This window comes from Zonotrichia albicollis, chromosome 1, assembly GCF_047830755.1.
Source record: "Zonotrichia albicollis isolate bZonAlb1 chromosome 1, bZonAlb1.hap1, whole genome shotgun sequence".
Taxonomy (NCBI): domain Eukaryota; kingdom Metazoa; phylum Chordata; class Aves; order Passeriformes; family Passerellidae; genus Zonotrichia; species Zonotrichia albicollis.
In genome coordinates this window covers 16508493-16526295 of record NC_133819.1, presented here as the reverse complement: position 1 = coordinate 16526295, position 17803 = coordinate 16508493, and the positions used below count along the sequence as shown (strand labels likewise).

Here is a 17803-nt window from a genome sequence, read left to right as displayed (position 1 = left end):
TGTCTGTGAATGGAATCTTCTCAGTGATTTTGGAGGTTCTAAGAGGTATTGTTGATTTTCCTTTGGTTTTTTTGTTGCTGTTTTTTTAGATTATGTGGATTATGAGGTGTGGAGGTTCAGGGACATCACACCATACCAATATGATCCAGTGAGGCCAAATTTTTTATCCCAAAAAAGACTATATTTATAATAAATCTCTACTCTCCACGTTTCTCTAGCTAATACAAGATTGGTTAATCCTTGCTGTTCATGCGCCTAAATTAGAATGCTGATTGGATCACCTAATTTTTCACGCATCTTGCTGTGGTCACTTGGCCCACCCATGACTCACTTTTTTCTTACTTTCCCAAGCTTGCTGACAAACTTGCTGAGTCCTGATGACTCTTCTTCTTGTATCTCTTTCAAGGATATACCGACCCTATTTCTGAATATGTCCATTATTCATTGTTTGTGAACGTGTCCATTGTCCATTAGTACAAGCAGGCTGGATTGTGCATCAGCTGAATTTGGCCATTGTCTAGCAAGAGCCCTGCAATTGCAAAAAACTCTCAACAGCAGATGAGTATGCAGTTGGCAAAGATTAGGTTATGATCCTGTGTAGATTAATTTTTTATGAACTAGGTTGTAAAGAAGTACCATTTAATTTGACTCTGAACTGTTTATACAGCTTTCATCATCAATCAGTAGTGGTTTATTGTGCTCAATATTTCAATATAATAAGGAAACATAAGTCAATATGTTTTCAGGAGCTGTTTTATTTGTCTTCCTTATAAAGCCTGTGCAATTAAGGTAATAGGCATTTATAAGCTTAATATATTTTCCACTTTAAATGTAAAACACTAAATATTATGAATGTTTGTATTTTACCTTCAAAAGAGAAACTGTATTTACATGGGCACACCCAGATCACCAAGGCATCATAATGTGGTTTCTTAGTGGTTTTGGAACACAGCAGAGGCAGTCCTTGTCCTCAGTCCAGTCTCTGTCACACCCATAACCATGTCTTGCTTGCTAACAAGTTGAGATGAGGACTGGGAGAAAACACTCTAAGGGCCAAACAGGCTAAAATTTAAAGGTATGAAGTGAATTTATTATTAACAGAGTCAGAAGAGAAAAATGAGAAGTAAAATAAGCTTTTAAAATACCTCTTTTTCCCCCAGCCCCTCCCTACTTCCCACTGACAGTGCAGGGAGATTGAGTGGGGGGGTTTTTATCAGTTCATCACCCAAGATCTGCTCAGGGAAAGAGTCTTTCTTCTACTATGCCATTGGGTCCCTCCCACAGGAGACAGTTCTCTGTTAACTTCTCCAGTGTGGTTCCAATCTCTGGAGCAGCATTCCTGCCAAAACTGCTGCAAGGTCAGTCTTTCCCACTGGTCTTTCCAAAACTGCTGTGGCGTGGGTCACTTGTCCATGGAATGGAGCCCTCTAAGGACAGGCTGCTCTAGTTTGGAAGCAAGGGTCCTCTTTCTTGATCTCTGGAAGCAGGGGCACTCTGTCTCCATTTGAGTCTCCCACTTGATCACACCTTTCTCCAGTATACACCCACTCCAGTATTACTACTTCTGCCATGGGCTGCGAGTGGATCTCTGCATCTCCCGCAGACCTCATTGTAGTGTTTACATTTTAGTTAAATGATTTGCTCTGTCTCACCCCTCGAAAATGTACGGTGCATTCCAAGCCTGTGATCCTCCCCTGAAGTATCATGTATCTGTAATCCCATTGGCCCAAGTCTTATTCTGCACCCACTTTGAATCTCCCTGTTAAGCTGCGTGGGGGAGATGAGATGTTCTCTTGGCCCTTTGCTCCCTAGGCCCTCCCACTCCTCCCCCTTTTCCCCCTTCTCCCTCAGAAACCATGCTGCTCCCGGGGGTGGGACCCCCAATAAACCCTCATCTAATTAGCACCCTCAGAAGCTGAGTGGAGACTCCTTGCCTGTCTGCTGCTACCAGCGAACATACAGCTTAGGGGGCCCCCTGGGGTCCCTCAAACAAACTGCGACACCTCATGGTCTGCAGGGGGACAGCCTGCTTCACCATGGTCCTCACCATGGCTTGCAGAGGAATCTCGGCTCCAGCATTTGGAGCATCTCCTCCCCTTTTTCCACTGATCTTGTTGCCGCCATGTTGTTTCCCCTCAGGTGTCCTCGCCTCCTCCTCTTCTCTGACTAGAAGAAAAGCTGTTTGCCATAGGTACCACTTCCAAAAGTTTCCTCCACTTAAAATATTCCTGCAGGATCCCACAGTGCTGAGAGGTAGATCTTGTCTAGGTTCCTTGCCAGGAGCTGCTCGTCATACTTTTGCCGCCAGCCACGCAGCCCTGCCACCACTGAGGGGGCAATGATGGCTGCTGTGACACTGGTGTTATTTAATGCCTCTCTTCATGTGGGGCAGGGAAGGAGAAGCTGTGGCTGCCGCCCCTGCCCTTCTGTCTTTGGCACGGCTCTCTAGGAGTGGCCAGGCAGGCAAAGTTTTCTGTGGGCCGTGCCAAGATGGCGGCAGCTGCGGCACATCACCTCATGCTGCCAGGATGGCCCTGGTGGCGGTGTCTTGCCAGCCTGGAAGAAAGCTACACATGCGCTGCTTTGATTTTCTTAAATATGTCATTACAGAGGGATTACCAACCTCTCTAATTGGGCTAGCAGCATGTCCATCTTCAGAGCCATCAGAGATTCGCTCTGTCAGACATGGTGGAAGCTTCTAGCAGGTTCTCACAGAAGCCACTTCTGTGACCCTCCCCTGCTACCAAAAGACCAGGCTGTGCCAAATCAACACAAATGTCCCTTCCAACTCAAACTATTCTATGACTCTATGAATGAAAAGGATCCTGCCCTGTTTACTGGGTCTCATGAAACTGGCCACTGTTTACTGGGTCTCATGAAACTGGCCAGATATCCACAGGGAACAGAGGCAGTCCCTGGCTTTGCCACACTTGCTCAGACTCTCAGAAGAAACCCAACACAGCAGCAGATTTGGACTGAATGATTTAATAAGCTTTACACCAATTTTTCCAGAATTACAAACACTTATTTTATTTCCAATGAGTCTATCATGATATTGGCAACAAATTATGAATTGATTTTTACCTACTGCCTTGTCCCCATAGGTTAGAAGATCACCTCATATATTCTTAGATACTACTCAGTGAAAGCTCCTCTGCTCTATTGATGCATCACAGGATGGGTTGTCACTGATGAAAATAATTGAATTTATGGGTTTACAGTTTTGGGACTGATCTGCATAAACATGGGTTTCTTTTTCACTTTGTCCCAAATCAGGGTGTGATTGTCTCTAGTGAATCCCTGCCCTGTCATACCATGGAACGTCTCCCAAGTGGTTACTCGGGAGGTCCACAGAAGTTCAATAAACTTTGCAAACTGCAGCCAACAGAAGCTACACGCAAACTTCTTAATGGCACCAGATGTTCAGCCTTAGCTAGAAAACAGGACACCAAGAAAAGGCCTTGAATAGAAAATGGGAGTCAGCTTGGGGTGAGTCTTCCGCAAGGGTTTTTTGTGCTGCATTAGGAATCTAAGCACATTTTGTCTCCTGAAGGCTTATGAGTTACTGCAGTCTGAGACAGTTCTGACCTCTTATAATTTTGCTGTAAAACAGCAAGATTTGAGCCTCTTGGGCAAAAAATTGTCTTCCAGCTCAGTGCTGGGATGAGTTACAGCATTAAGGCAAACAAGGAGGAAATCCAGTCCAATGAGAGTTACTCTTTCCTGCTATGACTGTGTCCTGCAAACATGTAACAGATTCCATTCACCGGGTGAAGTGGTCAGTGTTTGTAAAAATTTTAATACATTCAGTTAAAAAGTCACACAAAAATGATAACTGTCGCCCTGTTTCAAGTTTTTCTAAGCCTTCTGATGTTTACATTCTTGTAATGAACTTACTCATGCACTTTACATAAATAACTTATTGTTTTACATTCTTTTATGGAGGAGAAATTTGATGGACTATTGGTTTGTCCAGAGTCATTGGAAAGGTGGCAGTGTTACCCTACATTCCACTGTCACTTTTGGAAATCTATAAATGTTGGAGTCAGAAATTAAAGTGCTCTTTTTTACCTTGGAGAGCTGCGTGGCTGCATCTTTTTATTTCATGTCCTATAGTGACAGATAATTAGCAATATTAAGGTGGTAGTTGAACATACACAAAGGTAAAAAATGCAAATACATTCTGTGCAGTTTCTTGCTATTTTTCTTACCTGGCTTTTCTGAAGCCTTTGTTGATCTCATGTATTTATTCTTCTACTTTTTATGTCTTATATTTCCTGACAGTCACTGCATTTGAGCCTCCACATAGTAAATATATAAAATCTTATATTTAAATAATTCATGGACAATCCTTATCATTTCTAAACCTATGCTCTAAACTTATAGACATGGTATTGTGAGGTGAACTGCCAAAGTTTCCAAAAAATGTTAAAAACACTGGAATAAAAACAAGACCATGAAGAGACCCAAACAAAATAACAAGGAACATGATCTTGAAGAATGTCCTAAAGATGTAGGTGCTCGCTGCAGCCAGGACAACTACGCCCAGTATTGTAGAAACTGCACCTTGTAGAACTGGGTAACCTAGCAGGGACAGAGCTTCAATTGCCCTTTTATTGGCCGATGACTCTCCACTTGTAACAAAGGCATAGGAAATATGAGCAGAAAAATCTACTGAAAACCCAATGCAAATGACCAGGTTGATCATGGATATGGAATCGAGGTTGACGTTCCAGAACGTCATGAAACCAGCAACGCCGACTATAACAGAGGCTATAGCAAAGGTCACCCACAAGCAGCACAACGGGTTGGGAATGAGCACGAGGGACACAACGAGCATGGCCCCGGCAGCAACCACAACATTCTGAATAGTGTTCTGCACTATTACCAGGTACTGGTCGTAGTAGATGAAGGCTGGATGATACACCTTCAGTGGAATGCTGCACTGCTTGGCTGCCTCTCTTAACTCATTGAGGAGATTCTTCTCATCCACGGCTGATGTCACATTCACTGTCTGGATGAAGAAACGTGAAGCCTCTATTTCATCCTGAGTCTTGTTTATGTCCCACTCAAAACTGGGACGAGCTCTGAACAGTACATTTAAGTTATTTAAGAAGTCAGTTTTACTGCTTATATTTATCAAACCCCTTTTGTCAAGTTCTGTGTATACTCTCAGCCATGACTCTGTGAGGTTCTTATCTACATAGGAAATGTTCTCTAAATTCTGTACACAGCTCTCAATACCAAGGCGCACCGACTCGTTCCAATAATCTACACTCTCACTAATGGCAACCATGACCCTGGGTCCATATGTGGAGAAGTATTTGTCATCATCATCATAGTATGGAATAACATAGGAGGCATCATTTGCCAGATTTCGGAGATCGATGCCTTCCCTGATCTGAGTACACCCATAAATGCTGCTGGCCAAATATGCTCCGTAGAGCAACACCATGAGCACCTTGCTCCATTTATTTGTAACAAAAGGGCCATAATACTTCTTAAAGAATATGTTCATTGGATGGTCACCTTCTGGCTCAGATGGCTGCCTAGAATAGCTGCCGATACAGCAAGCATTGTACAAGCAGGAGTTCTCAGCCTGATCTTTACCTACATTCACACGTATACAAGTCAGCCAGTGCCGGTTCCCTTGCTCTCTTTTGTGATTTAATACCAGAACTGCCCCAAAGAAGGTCAAGGTATATACATAGCAGAAGATAAAAGCTGTCCCTGTATAGAGGCAGAAAGACCTCACGGACGGAAAAGCAGTCCAGGTGCCAATGAAGAAGGCCAAAACATCTGTCAGAGTGGTGATGGTCACAGAAAGTGCTGCCTCTGAATAAGTCTCAGCCAGCAGAGATTTAACATTGGATTTCTCTTTTTTCCTTAAACTTTGTTCCCAGGAAGCAATCATGATGAACATGTCATCAACGCCAACCCCTGCAAGAGGAGAGACTGTTAACGCTGCACTGCAAGTGGCAGCTTCCACCAACACCCAACCAAACTACAACATTAATCGCATTTCATTCTGCATAAAATCTGGAAAAGGAAGTTGGGTGACTAACACTGCTTGAGCACTGATGCAAGTTACAAGAGAATCTGGAAAACAGATCCTTTGTGTGTGGCTGAATGTATTACCTTTCAGCACCTCCTGGTGACCTGATGGGCTGTTGATCCCTCAGCAACTCTGCTGAAGGAATGAGCACACCTACTGCATCTCTGACAAGTGTCTTGTTGCTGATGTCCATGATGCAGATGACACAGATTTCAAAGCATTGCATATTCTGATGTTCAACTGTTCTTACCACTGCAAGCATCCCCCATTATCTCTGGAATCTCTTCTTCAGCACTGCAGCAACTTAGAGCAATAATGTCTTGTTCTGCCCTCAGAAGACAGAAGAGCAGCTGCTACCACATGGGAGAAGAGTGATTCCAGTTTTCCAGTGGCTTAGCTTTTTTTATGCTCTTTGCCCTCCACTTCTCTCCAGTTTATTTTCCAGCACTTATTCATGATTTATTACTCATTTTGGTTCACCTCTATACTGATGTGCTCACAAATATTACCTGACAGGCCCCTAGGAAAACCTGCCAGGAAGACTGGATCCTGGGTTTGGGTGTTTGCTAAAATGCAAATGAGCTGAAGTTCAAAAATGAAGAGCCAATGGGCTTCTCTCACCTCTGCTAACTCTCAAGATTATTATCTCACACCTTGCAGTATTTTGCCATGTTGTCAAAGGCTCTTCTATTCACTGAAAATTAATCACACAGAAGGGAAAGCAAGGCTGGGTGAATAGCGGAGTGAGATTTAGCTGAACACAGAAGAGATGAAATCATTACCTGCTACCTGAACAGGCAATTGCCAGTAAACACGCAAAGATGAATTAAGCAGCACATCAAAAGGTACTACTGGGTGGCAGGGAGCCAGGCTGCTTCGGAAAGCAAGCAGCTGTCAAAGCAAATCCTCTGATGTACTGAGAATTTGTTTGCTTTAATGCAAGAAAGACAAAAGTCTGTGTTTTATATCTGAAGAGACTGACTTAAGCCCTTTCCCAGGTATACAAAAGGGGCTTTTTGATAATCAGAGCCACTCCAATTGATGAGCAAGCAAAAGTAGATGAAAAAATGCATTAGAATTATGCAGGAAATAAAGAAACAATGCCCGCTCAAAGGAGCATTTGCATGGGACATCTTCGGATGATGCACAGCCTCTGTCAGCCTGGGAACTCCGTGTGTTTTCCTCAGCATGAGACCAAGCCCAAGAAAAGATCAGATGAATGTATGGTACAGGAGACCAGTAAGGATTTTAAAAGCAGTAATTTGTTTTCAGCGACATTATGTAGTTGGAAACAATATCTAATGGCAGCAACACTATCAGTACTTGGAAAGTTCAGCACTGGCTGCTAAGCAGTCTGTGTAACAAGCATGCAATGATACCATCTTCCTTGGGTTTTTGGGGGAGCTGCTTGCACAAATGGTGCATCACTTCAGTTGTGCAGCTGACTGAGACTGGTTTGTACATAGATGTTATACTGCAGAGGATCAATCATCCTGGCTACGCTTCCAGGGACACTAAAGCAATGCCAGAAGTGCTAAGCTTACCACTCTCCCACTTACAATCTTCTTGCTGTAGCAGGGGATCTGGATCAGGCTTTGTCTTCTGGGGAAAGCTGCCCTTGCAGCACCAGAACCCATCTCCAGTCCCACTGTGGCACACGGAGCTGAGCTGAGGGGCTTGCCCTCCTCCGTAGGTGCTCTGAGGGGACTTGGGTATCTCCTACATTCACTTCAGGAGAAAATGTTGTATTATCTGACATTCACATCATAAAAGACTGACACCATTAGGCTGTTTTACCTTCACTCTGGTCTTTGTATCTGAATACACTCACTTTTTCTACTTACCCAGAATGAGGAATGGTGCATTTGCTACAGTGACCACAAACGGCACTCCACAGAAGAGCAGCAATCCAAAGCTGCTCAATACAGCTAAGCCAGAAGAAAGCACTCCACAGCTTGCAAGCCAGGTATTATTTCTTATACAGCTCAGTCTGAAAATATTTCAAGGAATATCTTAGTTATGTTTCATATATTTCCCAGACAATACCCTGTCTGAAGAGAACACCTGTTGAATGATGCTTTGAGAGATCCTAGGTGTCAGCAGTGGACAACATTAATTTCTCTAGGAGGGAAGCATTCAAGTTAGTCATGTCTACACTGAAGACTTATTCAGGTATTTATCTGGTATTTACTATGAACCCCATCTAAGCAGTTAGGAAATATGCACAGATAGACAAGAAAAAGCAAAGAAATACCTTTTACCTATTATTAAATGTCATATTATTAAATGTCATTGTTATATTGTTAAATATTGCTAAATCATCTTATATGATTAAATGTCACTGGAAGTCTGCAGTTTCAAGAACGCCTTCACTCAGTAAGAGCAGAAACCAACTGGAGGAAGGTAAAGAAGAGCAGAGATCATGACTCATTGAGCCATAGCTTAGAGACATTTTACCTTAGGCAAGAGACGATTGCAAAGGTTATTGTAAGGAAATATGTTATGGAGAAGAGGGGTATCACACTCTTGGTATTTCCTTCAAACTCTTGTTGTCTGGACAGCGAGGTAAAATAAGTCACCTGCCGGTAAAACAACAAGAAACGATAAAGCACTTTCCCTCTTGTTCTTTGTACAAACGCACATGTAAGGCCAAACATCACGTTAGCAGAGGAGCATTGCCGTGGCCCGCGCAACCCGTTCGCCTTCTTCCGCCACCATCCCTTTCCTTTCCATCCCGCGCCGGGGCTGCTCGGGCGTTTCGGGCTCGGCGGCTCCGCACGGCCGTACCCGGCCCCTGCGTTACCTGAATGGAGCCGAGATGCAGCTCCGCCACTTTGGACGAGATGTTCTGCAGGAAGCCCTCCAGCCACTGGCGGCTGTCCTGCGCCTCGGGGCCGTCCTCCCGCAGGTAATACTGCAGCTTCAGGGCCCGCGCCCTGAGCACCTGCCCGCCGTCCGTCTCCACGCCGCCCAGCGCGGTCCCCAGGAAGATGCTGTCGTTGACGGGGAAGCGGAGGCTCCTCGGGTCCTGCGGTCCCGCATGGCCCCACCGCGACAGCAGCTCGTTGGGGCTGGCACAGCCGCCGTCGGTGCGGGCGCAGAGCCGCTCGTACTCGGCGTCGTGCACGGTCGCGTTCAGCCGCAGCACCTCTGCCCACGGCGCCGCGTCCAGCACCGAGGCCCCGTTCGTCGCCACGGCGATGAGGGCGGCGTAGGCGCCCTCGGTGGGCAGCCGCGCGGCGGAGAAGCGCTCCGAGTCGTTGGTGGGGAAGTGCCGCCGCACGAAGTCGCGCTCGGCCTTGGCGGGCCCCCACGTGGGCGTGAACTGCCCCTCGATGTCGTTCTCCTGCCGCTGCGGTAGGAAGACGAAGCCGGCGCCCAGCCCGCCCGACAGCAGCAGCGGCACCAGCACGAAGGGCCAGGGGCAGGCGGCCACGCCGCTCGCCAGCCCTTCGAAGAGCCGGCGCAGCGGCCGCTCCACGCAGTTGGTGTTGCGGCAGGAGCAGCGCTCCGCGGGGTCCCGCGGCCCCGCCATGGGCCAGGCGGGCACGGGCTGCCGGTCGCAGCTCCTCGCCGCGGGCGCGTCCCACGCCGGGGCCCTCCCGTGCGGTCTGTGCGGACGGCGGAGGAGAGGAGAGAGGGAGAGGAGAGAAAGAGGGAGAGGAGTTCAGAGCCGCCCTCTGCCCGTTGGGGCCGTGGAAGTAACGCGGATCTTTCGGAGGTGGGCGCGGCTGGAGCCCGCCCTCGCCGTGACTGTCGAGCTCCCCGGGACAGGCAGAAGGGCAGACCCGGCTCCTCCTTCTGCGCTGCCCCGCGGCCTGCACCTGTGCCGTGTGCTCCCGTTGCCTGGCCCCTCATTTAACCGTGGCCCGCAAAAAAAGACTTTTTTCTGTGTATAGTGAGCTGAACAAACTCACTGGGGAGTCAGATGAGTGCTGGGCCTGTTACGGGGAGGAGGGTAACAGGAGATGGGGCGGAGTCACGTACAGCAGGAGGAAAGAGCATTTGGAATAAAGACTGTCATGCACAGTTGTCTCGTGAAAGCTCACATGTAGTGGACAGTAGGGATTCAAGTAAATTTGGGTCTGCCTCTTGGTATCTAGTGCCTTGAACTCCCTGTAGTAAACAGGATTTAATGTGATCCTTGTGTATATGAACAGAGAACAAGCCTAGGGAAGGGACTTCCACAACATCTACAAGAATCAATAAAGCCAGTGTTACAATATTAAGTACAGAACTAGCTTCCATGTTGTAAGAAGAAGAGAGCAGAATTAAAAGGTGAGAGGTTAGCTGTAGTGATCCTAAGCAGGAGACCATTGCCTATTGAGGAGTTAAGAGGATCACATGGCAGTGAGCCTGTGCTGTGCTGTATGCCCAGCATGGCCCTTGTGCCAGTGTGTGCCTGCAGGATATCCTCAGCCAGCCCATGATACCAGAGGAGCCTGCAAAAGCATCTCCCACTTGTTACCAGTGATCAGAAATCTAGACTTCTGTTTCTTTTATCCAAATCTGCTGCAGCTGTTATTTCACCACTAAAGATTATTCTCCTATCTGGGAGCAAAACACAGACAGTGGTGATACACATCTTGCAGTGTTTGCTCTTTCAGTATACAGATTTACAAATCAGAGGAGTGACAGCAGAAGAAATAACAGACTTTGAAACAAGGGTTAGCGATTCTAGTTGTCAAATCACAAGAATATCACTAGTGTGATATGCCACAGCTTTATGCAGTAGCAAGCATATAGAAAGGATCTTTCCAACTCCAAAACCTCTTGACAGTGGTGACAGTGATTTGAGTGGCTTCTGGCTGAGAAGAACATTATGCTCAGTTATGGAAGTGTGTCATATCAGGTATCCAGATAATTAGCTAATACCTAACAGGCATGCACTTCTTCTCCTTGCCTTTGAAAGAAGCAACTTTCTTCTCTCCTCTCCTGCCAGTACTTGCAGAAAAGTTGTAGGTTAGGTATTTCTTCTCTCCCATCTAGGGAAGGCAGGCTTGACACCTGTGAGTGTAAAAGAGCCAGCCAGGCTCTGAGCAAGGTTTTGTATCTCCTGCTGCACTCAGCACTTTGGGCAGGTTGGATCCTGGTGATTCCTTTTTCCATGCACAGGTGTTCTGAGACAAGTAGGTCAGTTCTGAATTTCTCTCTGGGAGGCAGACACTTTGAAGCTATTTCCTGTAGCTCCTAACTTGTTGAAATCGAAGTGTTAGCATGACTCCAGTGATAGCTTCTCCCATGTTCAGTTTGCAATTCCCTTGAATGGATTGACACTATGATAGAGTAAAAGCTGTTTATGTAGAAGGAATTTGTCAACAGAAAAAGGGGTAGCTACTTGCTGTCATGTAGACATTTAGGTCTTAGTGTTAAATAAAGAGTTACCTAGCTGAAAAATATAGCCTTTCTTACACAGAGATAACTAGGAAGAAGAATAGATATCTGGGTGGGAATAAATCACAAAGACACACATATGCATAGCCAGACAACAAGAAGATTTCTAGGAAAATCTGACCTTAGACCATGTTGTGGAGGATTCACTGACATTGAAACAGACATGAAGAGATGGTGTCCAGCTGTAAGAAACAGCCATGAAGTGTTAGTGACATTTTTAAGCTCAACAAGGCAGAAAATAAAAATTAACCACTTGTCTTAGCCATTTTCTTTCTGGCTCCTCAGGAGTTTGGGATAAACTCTGGTAATGATCAAGAGGCAGGAACTGGCCTAGTGGCAGGAGCTATCCAGTCAGGGTACCCAGTACACTGGGCTCAGGTGGTGCCCTTAGGTTAGCTCTAAGACTTGGGAATCTCACCTATGGTGTGGGAAGATTACTCCACCAACTCTCAATTCAGAATGAACTTGAAGAAAGAAGCATATGCCAGTCTTCTCCCAGAACCTGGATTCTTGTCCTTGTTCCCTGCCTATTTGTGCTCTGGTATTAATTTCTAATAGGATAAAATCTGAAATGCTTCTTGGGGCAGAGCTAGGAGCCGGTCCACATGACTCCCGCCTGCTGGTTTTCTGTTATTTTTTGGATGAAGGCACAAGCTCTCTGGATTGTTGTGTTGCTTTTGCTGAAATTTTCAAAGTGAAGTCCCAGTGAATTGCTGTTTAGATGTATTGCCACATAGGTAGATACTAGCAGCAAAATTTCTTTGTGTTTCCCAATGACAAAGAAATGGTGAAAAGGAAAGCTGATTTATCTCTATGTCTATATGTCTTTATGTTTCTACCTCTCTATCTCTCTCATATCTATCTATCTATCTATCTATCTATCTATCTATCTATCTTTCTATCTATATCTGACATGCCTAGAAGACAGCTGAGAAGGATAACTGATGCCTCACATTTAAGCAGATTGTACTCACATCTTTGCAAGGTTTGTGGAGACTCAGCAATACAATCAATTAATTTCTAATATCCCAGCCGACTCATCTCTAGGTGATCTTAGACTGTACCTAACACAGGTACATTTTCCACTTCAAGACCACATAAACCAGTGAGGGTGGTAAACACCAAGCAAAAGGAGAAACAAGGCCAGGGTGGGAGGAGAAGAAGGGGAGAGGTCCTCACTGGAACAGAAGGAGGGAAGAGGATACCTGGGCAGGGGCTGGAGCCAAGGGACCAGGAGCTGAGACATGCAGCTCTGAGGAGCTGTGCCCTGGTGTGTGCTGGCCTCAGTCTCCTGCACTGGCTACTGCCTCAGGAAAGGGGCTGAGCATGGCCTGGGGTGAGGAGCAAAAAGGGTAGCGGGAGCAAGAGGTGTCTAAAGGGAAGCAGGGTTTTTTCCTCAGGGTTGCTTGGGGTTTTTTCAGTTTCCCTTGATACCAGAGTTTGTATTTAATAGATTTTATATTGGCAAATGTATTAATTCATGGAAATTCCCTGAAGGAGTAAACAGTTTTTGCCTGTAACAGTATCTTGCTGGAATTTTTCATGATACAATTTGTGACACTTGGTCTCTGTCTTTTCCCAGGACAAGGACACTTGGATTATCAAATTCTCAAGTGGCTTATTTCTGCCTTACTTCTGAAATGCCAGAACAGAGGGACATTTCCTAATGCATCCAGGCTGCCACTGGAAAGTATTTTGCCAATTGTGTGAGATACACTGAACACTGGAATAAAAAAAAATTGCTGTCATCAAGAAGACTTTTATCCCATTTCTTCCGTCAAAATGCAGCATCAGGCATGACTGTGACATTAATGAAGGAAATTTCACTAACTGAATTTTACGGTGCCCACCATAGCACCTGCCAAAGACAGAGAAGTTGCCTCCTATCCTATCCTATCCTATCCTATCCTATCCTATCCTATCCTATCCTATCCTATCCTATCCTATCCTATCCTTTCCATGCATTTCAATGAGGCAGGAGTACTCTGAGGGCTGCTTAGCTGCTGCTGTGTTTTTGCACGTGTGGCTGAAACGATAGGACTTTCACTGTATTAGGCAGTGACAGCCTGTGGCTCTGAGGTTGCCTAACCACAGATGATGTGGGAAATGCAGTGCCTCAAAGCCCTGTGTCCCAAGGGAGCACTTTCATTGTCAAACTGGGGGCTGCCAGTGGCAGATGTGTCCTCACCAGCCAGTGTGCCAGAAAGGATCACAGTTTCCTTGGCCTTCAGGAAAATACCCACAAAGGAATGATGGGGGTGGCTGGGTGATGGAGGGAGCAGAATGGGGGGTGAATTCCTGGTTTCCTCTAGGGTGGCTCTAGAATATAAGATTCCAAAGAAACCCCAGAAGTTCTTCTAGCATGAGGACCAGAACTAACTGATGTTTATTGGTGTTGAGGATCTGCTTTTCCTTTGCTTTGGGAGCACACAGTGACACTGAAATTGCCATGTGCTGGGCGTAGGCAGGATGAGTGGCTCCTCTGCTGCATTATGAGATTGCATTAATTTGATTTTTCATTTTTGCTTTTGGGAAGAGTGAAGGTGCCTAAGTGTTTTAACTCTCTGGGTGATACTGTGGATAGAAACTGTCTGTTTCAATAGAACATTATCAGGATGAACAGAATTTCAGCTTATCAGTGTAGGATACCAGAAGGGCAAAGTATGCTGCCATATTTTATTACTTTAATTCTGAGGAATATTTATTTCCCAGCTGACTCAAAGAAAATTTCCTGTTTCCACAGTGATTTAATAATCATGAGGTTTCCCAAGAAGACTGCATAATACCATGGAAGGTGATGATATGATGTAACATGACACTAGACACTACCAAAGAACCTAATCAACTTTTGAACTTGTACATGCTTATAAAGGGTCCATAACATTTCACTTTCTTTAATGCACATGAATGATTTCCCAACTTACTTCTATGAGAACTGCAAATTGTTTGCCTCTTTGACCAGTTGTTTTTACTAGGGAGTATGTTATCTTTGTAGTTTGCTTTTATTTGCATATATGTATGCATATTTGCTCATAAAATGGTCAGTCAGGTGTCAGAGATCTTCAGGAACTGTAAGCACAATATTTATGGAGAAAACCCACAGAGTAAAACTACAGTGCCTCTCTTTTACTCCTGCTTTGATCAGGCAATGTCTACTTGAAATTTGTTAGTAGCTTTTATTTTAAACATTATTGATTATATTGAATATGTAAATCAGAAAATACTGATCATGAACTGAACTTCAATTTATTGGAGCTCAGAGATGCTGTTACAGGTTCGGGGGGATACCCATGCACAAAAAACTCACAACACATTCAGAATTGCAAATGAAATTAATTTTATTAGTCATGTTAGCAATTAATACATACCAACCCCTGGATTCTGGAAAAGCCACTGAGCAGCAGAAGGAGATGGAGAATGGCTTCTGAGAGGGAGGGCTAGGAAGGCCGTGTGCTTTCAGGGCATCCCCTAGATGACAATGGCATGCATCATGTCATCCTCTCCCTTCTACCCTAGGACCACACTTTTTAGCTCTTCCTCAGAAGTAGCCATTTTCAACATCATCTCATGTGGGGCCAGCACATGATATGAGGTCATAACAGCCCATGATAACACTTCCATGCCAACAATTTTATTGTGTATTATTCCCCTTTCACAGGATGAATTGCACCAGGTGTCTGATATATAGTTTAATTTCTGAAGGTTAGGGTTAGGGTTACCTAACAATAAACCAGATAACAATAAACAGTTCTTCTTCTATGTTATCTTGTCGACATGCACAACAGTGCACCAAATATGGCAGGCTTTAGAAACATCTTTGGTCCTTGACACAATAAAGATATCTCCGGGGCTAATGTGAGTATCCTGTTATCTGAGGAGGGGATGACCTTACAAATCTCTTCCCATTTCATTTACTGGAAGCAAATTTTATACTTCCTTGTCAGGAAGTTTTCTGGCAAACACACAACTAAACATTGATCTTCTGCTCCACAGTATTTCTGTGCCAACAGGATATTAGAGAAGTTATATCCATGTCAAGTTATTCCAGTCTCTCCTGGCATATGTTGATTTATTTTGGGTGTGCATGTCAGGGTAATATCTTCTTCGGTTGCTGGTGCAAACATGGAAGTCTGCATGCCTGGCTTTATCTGTGCCTGTATATTTTTATTAATTTGTCCTTTTCATTTTGTGAGCCAGAATGTTTGCAGAGGTGTTGCTACCTTGGTAACTTGCTTTACATACAGTATAGCAGAACCTTCCAGGGAATTTCTGCTTTTCCTAGAATACTGACATGTCAGATGGAGACTTCAGGTCCTTAGAGAAAGATCTTTCTGATCCCTGAGTTTTGACAGCCACAGTCAATATTACTTCTCAAAAATGAACCAGAGTTCATCCTGATCCTACCTTGGTCTTTCCCTGGTATCTTCACTTTTCTTCACCCTTTATTTGTCCTTGCTAGTCACATGGAATATGGTCCAGGGAAATCACTCCTGTTCTGTTAGCAATGCTCTCAGATTACTAATTGTAAAACACAAACCAGTGGCCTTCCTTTCTATTTACCTATCTTGGGTAAGAGTTATCCTCTAACTAAGAGTGGTTTTCCTTCCTTCCTTTCCCAGGACATTCCTCAAACACTCTTTGTGTCCACTTGGAGTGGGAGTGCAGTGAACATCTGCATTGGTCCAACATCCAGCTCTCTTCACTGCTTTTTCCAAATGAGAGTTTGAGATCACTTGAAAAACCACTGGCAAGAGTATCAGTAAAAGCCAGATTTATTAATAAGAAACAGCACAATGAAGTTCACTGTTCAAGGCTCACCCTACTAGTTACAAGACAGTTAAGGCATACTGAGGAAAAAAACCCCAACAAAATACCATCAATCAAAACAGAAGTGAAGTGATAAATATGTGTATATCTATGTGCTTATGTGTGTGTGACAAAGGATAGAAAGGGCAAGGATAAAAAGAAATACAACCTAAAAGCTTAACAGCAATCAAACTTAACAGTTCTTAACTTATAACTTAACCTTAAAAATTTAGCAGGGAATAATGCTAAACAGCATCAAATGTAGCTTAAACTTACTTGCAGACCTAACTTAGATATCTAAGGTACTTAAATATCTAAGAGAGCAGCATTTCTCCCAGATTTGCTATAGCATGTATGTACGTGTGTATGCCCACAGACATAAAGGCCAGTGCAAGGTACCTGTGAAAAATCCCCCGTTTGGATGCTTTTGCACCTCCTCAGTGTGTGAAGGGTTGAGCCTTGAGGAGCGGGGCTTTTGGTCCAGGATTATTAAATCGTTCACTGATCCTCCAAGTACAGCAAAGCTCAGAGTTGGCAGGCTCTGAGAGGCCCCACTCAGAGGGAGGCCACTGGTCACAGCCCACTGCAGCTCAAAGACTCATTTTGGACCACTGTTTATGGGGCTGCAAGAGTGGGGCTTTGTTCCAGCCTGGCCACACTACAGGTCAGCAGACTTTCTCTGAAAGTGTGAGAACAGGGATATGGAGGCAAGGAAAATAGTTTCCAAGGCTGCTGGAAAGCAACCAACTCTTTCTACCTGACTAGGGAGGAGAGTTGGCATGGAACAGAACCTCAACAGGCAGGTAGGCAGGCCAGCTCTGTGGAGAATATGTTTACAGCAGTATATTGCCATTCCCATCCCAAATCTCCCTGAACAGGTGTAATTACCTGCCTTTCTCACTTTTGTGATTGCCCTCAGAGATAGTTCTTGTCATGCAAGAGAGCATAACCCTGGTGGGGAGTGCCCTGCTGAGGGGCAAGTGAGGTAATTCTCCCTTAGGGACACAGTGGGTCAAGTCTGTCTTGTGTTCTTCATGCTTTCACCTGGAGCAATATGATATCTGTCTGTGAATGGAATCTTCTCAGTGATTTTGGAAGTTCTAAGGGGTATTGTTGATTTTCCTTTGTTTTTTTTGTTGCTGTTTTTTTAGATTATGCAGGTGAGTATGCAGTTGGCAAAGATCAGATGGGGATCCTTTGTTCTTAGATCCTTTGAACTAAGTTGTAAAGAAGTACCATTTAATTTGACTCTGAACTGTTTATACAGCTTTTATCATCAATCAGTTGTCCTCAATTTTTGTGTTTATTGTGCTCAATATTTCAATATAATAAGGAAACATAAGTCCATATGTTATCAGGAGCTGTTTTATTTATGTCTTCCTTATAAAGCCTGTGTAAGTAAGGTAATAGGCAGTTATAAGTTTAATATATTTTCCACTTTAACTGCATAAACACTAAATATTATGAATGTTTGTATTTTACCTTCAAAAGAGAAACTGTATTTACATGGGCACACCCAGATCACCAAGGCATCATAATGTGGTTTTT

The 17803-nt window shown here is 44.5% G+C and overlaps 1 protein-coding gene across 1 annotated transcript; it reads right to left on the bottom strand.

Moving 5' to 3' along the window:
• Positions 1-622: 622 nt before the first annotated feature.
• PTCHD3 (patched domain containing 3) lies at positions 623-9994 on the bottom strand. Its single transcript, XM_074534549.1, has 4 exons — positions 8859-9994; positions 8513-8634; positions 7900-8045; positions 623-5940 (listed from the first exon to the last, which is right to left on the bottom strand). Exons 1-4 carry the CDS (start codon positions 9588-9590, stop codon positions 4340-4342), a joined length of 2601 nt encoding a protein of 866 aa, XP_074390650.1. The 5' UTR covers positions 9591-9994; the 3' UTR covers positions 623-4339.
• Positions 9995-17803: the final 7809 nt, after the last annotated feature.